At 34.2% G+C, this 9410-nt stretch overlaps 1 protein-coding gene across 1 annotated transcript; it reads right to left on the bottom strand.

Moving 5' to 3' along the window:
- Positions 1-692: 692 nt before the first annotated feature.
- Positions 693-8945, bottom strand: LOC117105814 (fibropellin-3-like). Its single transcript, XM_033247108.1, has 8 exons — positions 8736-8945; positions 7275-7496; positions 6705-6878; positions 6206-6319; positions 5821-5937; positions 4905-5036; positions 4104-4302; positions 693-3566 (listed from the first exon to the last, which is right to left on the bottom strand). Exons 1-8 carry the CDS (start codon positions 8809-8811, stop codon positions 3488-3490), a joined length of 1113 nt encoding a protein of 370 aa, XP_033102999.1. The 5' UTR covers positions 8812-8945; the 3' UTR covers positions 693-3487.
- Between the last annotated feature and the right edge of the window lie 465 nt (positions 8946-9410).

The raw sequence follows: 9410 nt of genomic DNA, 5'->3' as shown, positions 1-9410 counted from the left end.
ACTTTACGTGCATTGGTTAACGTATCTATGCATACAAAACCATTGCATGCTCTATTTTAATTTATGGGTTCTTTTTTTGAACGTTTGTAGTTTATAGTTAGGCCATTATTGAAATCATTAATTTAAGCCATAATTTGTTACAATGGACATGATTTGACCTTTTAATTACTTGAAATTATGAATATTTTCATTGAATAACTGAAAGATAACATAACAGAGAATAGGCCTAGAAAATTATTCAAAGGTTAGCGAATAGTAGTTTCTGACTGACCTAGACCAGTATGAAATTAGACGAATATGTTTGATATAGCGCCATTATCCAGTTCATAAACCGCTCAACTGTGATTCAAATTGTGGAAACTAAAAGCTAAAAAATAACTTGACGATTTGTCACTCCAAGTTAACACCCAAGCCGCTTTATGAATTAAGGATACGCCTTTTTTTCGCCAGATTGGGATCATGAAAGACTAGATCGAAAGCACAACAGTTTCACTGAATAATAAGTTCCAACTTGTTTATATTTATAGGCCTACTAGGCCTCACTAAATTTTCGATTTTAAAGTTTTACTCTAAAGACCAATCAAATATCAGATAATTTTTAAAGTAAAAAATAAACAAAAGTGGATGAATTGTAGGCCCTACATGCGTCCTAAAATTCAAGTTCAAAAAACAATTTAACAAACTCAGTCAAATTGTGGTTGGTCTTTTATTTACATGTCCCATAAATTATGTATTACAGCTGAATCGTATTATTATAATAATACAATTCTACAAATAGCCTCAGTATTTTTAATGACTTTTATTAATTTTACTAAATTATAAAATTACACTTTTTGTTAATAGGCATAGATTGTTTTTATTTAAGTTTTCCGATAACTGTTAATAACTTATTTTATTGTTTCAAATCTGTAGGCCTAGATTGGCGCTTTCATTAGATGAAGAAAAATAAATGGTAATGGTCTTCCACTCATATAGCGCATAATACTGCGCAATGTAGGCCTAAAAATGATAGGCCTAAAATAAACACCATCTCAGTCGTTGTGGTACTAGAAGCTGAGACAACTATACACGTGTATAGATGTCTTAGCTAGAAGTAAGACAAATTAAATTCATCTTTATCAAAAGTTTCATGAGCATGTGTTGATTTTGAACGAATTCGTGACAGATCGGAAATTTCCAGTAGGTAGGTGGTGCTTCTTTCAGCAATTGTTAATACACTGCAAATAACTTCTTTTTCAGTAAGTTAGAGGTAAAGAGAATAATAATTATAAAGTTAAACTGTAGCCGTGTTTGCTAGCTCACGTAATACTTCAAGTGAGTAGGCCTATCATTCACTAGGGCCTTAGACCTACGCCTAAGACCGTGTTTCCATTGTGGAAAATCAAATAATGAACTTGTGTTACGTCATGGGTACATACCGTATATGACTAAGTATTAACATGGATTTATAAACGTATGGATATGTGGTAGGCAAAGGTTAAGACGATTAAATGTGAGTGTCTTATCCATAGGCCAATAATCGATTTGTACATCGTCAATTGGTTAGGCTCTGATATCAGGTGATACCGTCAATCACAAAAACACTATGATGTGAAGAGGATTTTACTACGGCAAAAAGCACGCACTCTTCATTCAATATAAGTGCGTGGGCATGTTTTACACGAACCTTTACGTCACTCACAATGGCCGTATATAAGTTTTAAAACGTTCAGTTTCATATTCAATCCAACTCATTTGTTTTGATGTTGGCTCTATTGGTATAGGCCTATTTTGTTTTATGTTCGGTCACCCCATACAAGGCAAAGGTTAGGATGTTTATGAAGAAAACATTTGACACAAGATTTAAAATTTGGAAGGAAAAAGAAAGGAAATTGGAAAACAATCAGCTGGCAAAGTATTCCAATGAAAAGCCGAACGAAATCTAAAATTATCATAATTTCATCGTTTTCCATCATAAGGTCATTCAAATAGGTCGACCCACCATAATATTCTAACTAGCTTAAACGTAGGCTTATATTTTAATTTCAATTCTCTTAGTCATTTTATTTTAATAATTCATTTTACATAAGCCTATACATTTAGATGATAAACCTAAGATTGATGACGTAAATAAATAAGTTCGTCATTTTGTTTACTAATTTTTTAAAATATTTAATATAATGTAATCTGTTTAGCTTCAGTCTTTAATTGAATGTCTTTTTTGCTTCAAACTTTGGCATTTTTATTGCGTCTTTCCAACGGCAAGAAAACGCTGTTCTAAATTGTTGATGTATTGTTTAACCAAGGAGCTGTAAAATGCAATAAAATTAACAGCTCCCTGATTTAATAATTATAAATATTGAATAATAGAAATCTAGTATGCGCTGTATGCTACAATCATTACGATGAGAGGAATTTGCATAAGAAGGACTATTATACCAGTGTAAATCTGGAGATCGTCGATTCTATTATTCCCACCTGAATCACCTGCGATTTCTATTTTCAAAAGTATCTTCTGACCATTAAGAGCGGTAACACTTCAGGTTGTGTAAACTCAACATACCCTATTGTATTATAATTACAATCTATCTATTTCTGATTAGTGGCTATAGTAATTTATAATTCCTGCAGGTGTTTCGCCGTACTTTCGCTTTTTCAAACCGCCTATCCGCTTAATGTTAAAACAAAGCAAAGAAAGAAGTCTAACAAAAGGCCTATTACGTGTAATTATTTACACAAACATTTAACTTGATGCTCATATTTGAAACGCAAACGGTGCTAAATGTACAGTTCTAAGGAATCACTATTACCGAGTATTTTGTGAGAGCGATGACAGGAAGTATTCTTCCGAAATTCATGTCGTTTTTGTTTAGAACCAAGAGACACCAATATCAATACTGGGAAGCAACCTTTAGGCTTATCTGGTAAATCACAGAGGCTACTCAAAACAAAGCTCCACACGTGCAGAGGCAAACTTGAATATTTACACAAACGATGCATTCCCTTTAATTTGTTGTAATACTTCAGATGTTAAAGTAATCGGAAAACTGATATGTTAATATACAACTCATCACGTTAATTTAGTCACCGTAGTATTGAGTTTATTTCCTGCATAGTTTGTTCTTTAAAGCATTCGGAAAAAACACGTTTTTTTTGGCGATGAATTCAATATAACGATATTTATTTTCAGTAAAATTGTCCCATAAAAGGCATTATTAATTTATATACTGTATACACCGATGCATTTACAGCTATTATTCTCTCGCTACAGACGCCATAACTGTAGTATTGCGGTGGGGAATTCTCATACATCGTCTGCTACAAATGTAAGAAAACCCGGGAATTGTACGTATAGGCCAAATCTATTTTAAATAAAGACTTGCACGACATGACTGGGGACCCCGACTGGATTTGTGTATACGTATACAGTATTAATATATTTCAATTTATTTCGACATTTAAAAAAAGTTAATTTAACGTTGGTGGCAGCAGACTAAATACTTGGTCACTATGGCATCGCCTGCTGGACCGTAGGTCCAGGAGGCTTGTATAGCGGAGGAACTCGAGTCCATGTGTCTTCCTGCACTCTGTGAGATACATAAATAAAACAAAATAATATACATTTGAATTTTAAATTTATTTCTTAAATATGAATATCACAGCATATATACAAAAACAAGAAGTAGGGCCTACAGGGCCTACAGGGCCTATCATTTTAGAATGAACAAAACCAAAAACTGTATTCTCAATGTTGTTGTCTTTTTCTTTTTGAATTATAAAATACAGATTTAAAATTAAATATTGTTTGAGATACAAACTTTCATGATAGCGTGTTGAGCGCGTCTGGGTTATACTAGATCATCGCAAATTTATGGTTCAGAAATCGTTTCCCAAAAACCGTTACAAATTTCAGCGTAAACCGCATTTGCGCTATGTTGGTTATTTTAGGTGAAAAGTGTTAAATTGTTTCAAAATTCACACAAGATAAATAGGCATAACAACAGGAAGAGGGAAGAGGCCAAAAGGAGAAATAATCTCGAACAATCTGGGTACCTCTTAGTGGCCAAGTTTATATGTAAATAAACCCAAAAGGCACTCATCCGTAAGTGGACGTATATACGTACCTACTGGACATTTTATGATCGTGGCAAGCGTTTAGTCTCTCTGTTTCGACGTTCGTTGTGAACAGTACATCTTGACCGTTGCAGGGGTAGCACTGCCCGGTCCAACTGACCGTTGTCTCGCCGTTGTTGCGCACGGTCGTATAGCCAAAAGTGATGTACTGCATGTTTTTGGCTGCGTAACCGGCTATGATAGTTGGTGCTAAATAATGCGAAAAGAATGGAAGTAATTATGAGTATGTAGTCGCGTGCCCCTGAGTATAACAGTAATCTACTGCGAAATAAGCCTATCTAATGCTGGAATTTTGGTCTTGACGGGAGCTCAGTATAAATAACACAGTCCTGGGAAGAAATATTTCAATATTTGACATTTGGTTGGCATTCATAACAGTTTTATCATATTGTTTCGGTGGTTCGCTGGTAAAAGTTATTCACTATTATGATTTTTAAATTAAAATAAGTGGATGTATTATATTATTTTTAAATATATTACTAATTGTGGTGTTTCTCCACAAGATTATACATCATATGGTTGTCATAGTGTCTTATTTTCCTGTAACTTTAGAAACACGCGCAAAGGAAACATTTAAGGGAGTACAGATTTGGTCTCATAAATCGTCTATTGGGACGATATTTTTTTTCTTTTTTCAAAAAACTATATTATTTTTTTATATCTACTGTAAATTTTAACGCTTCGGTATAAAGCGCTTTATAAATCCACCTACATTACATTACATTTAGAACCACGTGCAAATTAAGCAACATAGGCCACACGTAACTTTCACACGTAACCATGTTACTTACACGAATGGCCCGACGTAACATCCTCTTCACTTCTGATACTTCCCACTATCTCACTTTGGGATGGCGTCTTCGTCAAATTTAGCTGGTCGCCTTTTATGTTGTACCATACGCCCTCTATCGGGCAATGGTGAACTGGAAGAAAGGAGGCAGATTCATAACCAACACGTTCTTTATAATTAATATTCTAATTACTTAAAACTTATTATAAATATTCTAAAAAAAGATCAAGAAATAATGTAGCCATTGAAGTAATATGTACAGTGGAAGATGCTAAAGAGACATTTATTTAGTTCTATTTATTTCATAATTTTTTTTTGTTGGTCCAATAAAACCAAAGTTCATCATTACATAGGTCTACACTCAATATAATGCAATATAATATAACGTAACGTAACGCGACGTGACGTAAAGTAAGGTAACGCACGTAATGTATCGATTTATTATGTGGTAGTTTCAATCCACCACTATAACAGAAAAAAGAATAAAAACAAGAGAATTGATTTATTTATTTCGTGAATATGATTTGTGTCTCGGACAAGCTCAGCTTCTAAACTTGATCCAAATTGATGGATTCTTGTATTGTTTCTTTTTCCAATTGATTGAATAAATGTGTGTAAAAAACTATTATAACTATTAATCAATTCAGTATACAATAAAAAAAATCTATATATTTGATTGGATTTAACATTTAAAGATATTAGAACGATATAAATATTTAATCTGATTTAAACTACCTCATCATTTACAGGTATTCCATATAAATATGCAGTTTCCAACACCTTTATTGATAGCTGATATAAGTTCAAACATTGATAATTATAAGCAAGGCAAATGGTAGAATTACAAACAAATCTCTTGAAATGGTAGAATGGATTAAGGCTAGGAAAAATAATGGTTGGGAGAAGAAAATACTCACCAACATCACAATTTGTACCGCTGTATCCTTCCTGACACACGCACTTGTACTGATTGTTACCTTGGTCCAGACAAGTTCCATCGTTAATGCATGGTGACGAAGCGCAGCCCTCATCAACTGTTGGTAGAAACCAACAGTGTTAACTCGGGTTTGAATAAAAGTTTTAGGGGGCATGAAAGATGAATATCATATCTCTTTTATTTTATATATACATATATTTTTTTATTCAACAATTATAAACATGTGCATAAAAGTTTATGACAGTCAACAATGAATTACAAACTGAGTAAAAAAAATTCTCAATGATTAAAATATACAGGCAATTCTCTCTCATTATTCAAAGCTAGCTAAATCTGAAATAAACTGTAGTAGACGTTTGACTTACGTATTTCACAGTTGGGACCCGAGTACAGTGGAGGGCAACGACAGTGATACATGTTTTCCATATTAGCGCAAACAGCGCCGTTAAGGCATGGGTTGGAGGAACACTCGTCTATATCTATAAAAACATTAAATGAAATTAGAATTTGTCACTGCAGATATCGCTCTTTCATGTGTGTACTTCTAAATGTCTTCGAGAGCCCCTCTCTCCAACAAGATGGCGGTAATTTCGTCTGTAGGCCAACACCGTCAGCGAATACCAACTCTTAACATTTCTTTTAAGAGTAAACTGTGGTCGTATTGTAGACTTGCATGCACTACATAACATATATTATTTATTAAATATTTTGGCATCTTATTACTCGTTCCAAAACTTACATTTAAGTTCAAAAACCTATACTTATGTTGACTACACACTTGACGTGATGCCTCTGTGAGGTCACTGTCAACTATTTATCATCCAGAACCAAAGTCGTAAGATTCACTTCAGCAACTAACATTACCTGTACACTTGGAGGTTCCTTGCCCATGGTACGTCCAGGCGCCGTTGGAACAAGAAGCCGAGGACGGACCTGTGAGGTAGTATCCCGGATCGCAGACTATGTCCACTGTCGATCCATGCGATGTACTACCAAGGTAGGTTCCGTAAACTGGCGTTATTGGGTCAGTGCAATCAGCTGCCGCAGAAGGTTTTAATATCGGTAAGAAAGAATAAAATACGGGCCTATAAGTAATTATGGACAAAAAGGAAACAAACTTAATCATTTAAATGCAAATATGAGATTTTAACCAACTTAAATCTATTAGAATATGTTTTTGTCCTACATGTGTTATTTTACAGAATGTTCTGCACTTTCTTAAAAAATCTCGCAAGTGATTTGGGTGGGAATCGAAACCACGACCTTCATATAGTGTCTTAACCACTAGCGCCTGTGGCTAGTGTAGGGCAAAAACATTAATAATTTTCCGAGAAAAACACCATCAGAATAATTTGAATCTAATTACATAAAAAATGTTTTGAAAAAAATGAGGAAAAATTTGTTACAAAGGTAACAAAGGCATATCGTACTTACATTTACATACCACTTTATTATCGCCTGGTGGATACCATCTTGCATATTGATCACATGTGACCCTAACTGACCCCTGTTTGAGGACTAGCGTATAACCCGGATTGCATTTAAACTCGACGGTTGTACCTAATGGCACTGGATACTGAGTTATCTTCTGTCCCGTGTGGAAATTAGAATGGTAGCCTTTTTTAGGTTCATTGACAGGGGCTGGTTCAAAACAAGCTATAATAAAACAAGAAAAAATAGACTAGCAACTCCCTATGAATGTATACTTTCTTTATAAGGTAATCGTTATATTTATTCACGAGTAAAAATCAAACTAAAGTAGAACCCCTATTTAGGGGACACCTTCGAGACCAGAAAGTGTCCTCTTAATAGGGTGTCCCCTGAATAAGAGTGCCTATAATGTTAAAAGATTTGCTTTCGTTTTGTGGCCAAAAGAAGTGTCCTGTTAATAGGGATATCCAAATGGAGGGGTTCTACTGCTTAAAATTTAACTTCAAAATACTGCAATGCTGTTCAACGGGCACCTGATTTCTGATAAAAAATTAAGAAAATCAACAACATTCGCAAAAGAGACAATTACTAGGCCTACTTATAAAACGAGTCCTATATAAAATTAGCATAATTGAATAGGATTTAACTGTACAAATAATTCATAGACCAACATGCAAAATATTGATATTGTATGTTGATTTATATAGCAAGATAAGTAATTAAGTTAGATTTAGATAGCTTCGTATCTGGAAAGAAAGGCCGCTAAATAGGTCTATCTGATTTTTTTGATTATTAAACAGATGTCATATTAATATGTAACTTTATAAATTAAAAAGACAAAATAATTGAACAAATCTAGTAATAATAAAAGTAGCATCTGATCAAGCCAACTAGGGCATTCTACACTCTAGTTGTCACACTATATTTATGACAAATGCTGTAGGCCTTATGCCATTGTACCGTATGTTTCTAGAGAACTGATCGATAACAAAACACACTACATGCAGGCAGTGGCGTATCTAGGAGTCTTGAAAAGGGGGAGCCGATTGGGGGAGGTCACGAGGGGAAGGCGATGATTAGGTGAGGAAAGCTAGCTCGCAAAATAAGGTGATTTTAAACTACTTAAGCGTGAATGATTTGGGGGCGAGCGAGTATTTTGGGGGATACACCACTGCATACAGGCATTCATAAAATTATTTTAACCTTCGATGTTTGAACGTATATCTACACCTGTCATATAAGCTAGATTCATGAAAGGGTTATTGAAGTACTCCCGAGATTTGAAATCGCATTCACACTGAATCCGATTTTCGGATCGGAAATTCTACCGAACCTATCAGAAAACCGAATCAGTGTGCAGGAATAGGGACGCTGGCGTTCACCGCATCGGAAACGCAGTCCGAGTCTCGGATCCGATGTGACGGCTGCTTAATACTATAATTAATGATTAATAGTTCTGCTTACCTTGTGGCGCCATTGCGCTATGGATTTCAACAAATAACCCACAAAAAATTAAACAAAAAAGTAATGTATTCGCCATTTTGATCAATACTTCTCTGGAAAACCGTAGAGATTTGAATGCAACAAACTTTTCACACTGTTGTGTTTTTATCGCGTCCCAATATTTAACTACTGATACGAGATATCACATATTTGCATATGCATGTAGATGATGATTAACGAACGATTGGCAACCTAAATAAACACTTTCTCATTTTCCCAACGTTGATCGGTATGTATTCATTTCAATTAAAAATTAGGAAAATATCCTTAACATTAATCATCGAAATCGGTAAAACAAATATTATAGGGGGCGCTGTGTAATTTAATTACTGCAACCACTGCATAATAAACTGTGTTATGTTTATTACTATCTATTTATTTATTTATTTATTTTTTAACTTCGTTTCACTACAACAATAATAAAGTAAACCAAACTGACCTAACAATAAAATAATTGTTATGATTTCGAATAACGTCTTTAAGTAATTTTTTTTTTAAATTAAATAAAATCTGTCTATAACAATGACAATAATAATAATAATATTCTGCAATATTTTAGTGAAACAATTGTACAGAGTGGCTTACTAGGTGATAGCAGAAAGATACTATGGTGATAGTAACCATCAGACAAGGGAC

The sequence above is a fragment of the Anneissia japonica genome, unplaced genomic scaffold, assembly GCF_011630105.1.
Source record: "Anneissia japonica isolate Jap-2015-1 unplaced genomic scaffold, ASM1163010v1 scaffold287754_len4335492_cov202, whole genome shotgun sequence".
Lineage (NCBI taxonomy): Eukaryota > Metazoa > Echinodermata > Crinoidea > Comatulida > Comatulidae > Anneissia > Anneissia japonica.
Note: the sequence above shows the minus strand (reverse complement) of the source record. Positions and strands in the feature narration are given on the sequence as shown.

What these genes read in the sequence shown, in the direction of transcription:
- LOC117105814 (XM_033247108.1), bottom strand. Translation starts at nt 8,811, where the DNA reads ATGGCGAATACATTACTTTTTTGTTTAATTTTTTGTGGGTTATTTGTT. An exon ending in AGGAACCTCCAAGTGTACAG is followed by an intron (nt 6,320 to 6,704) that starts GTAATGTTAGTT and finishes ATGTTTTTATAG; the next exon opens with ATATAGACGAGTGTTCCTCC. An exon ending in GGGTCCCAACTGTGAAATAC is followed by an intron (nt 5,938 to 6,205) that starts GTAAGTCAAACG and finishes TTCTACCAACAG; the next exon opens with TTGATGAGGGCTGCGCTTCG.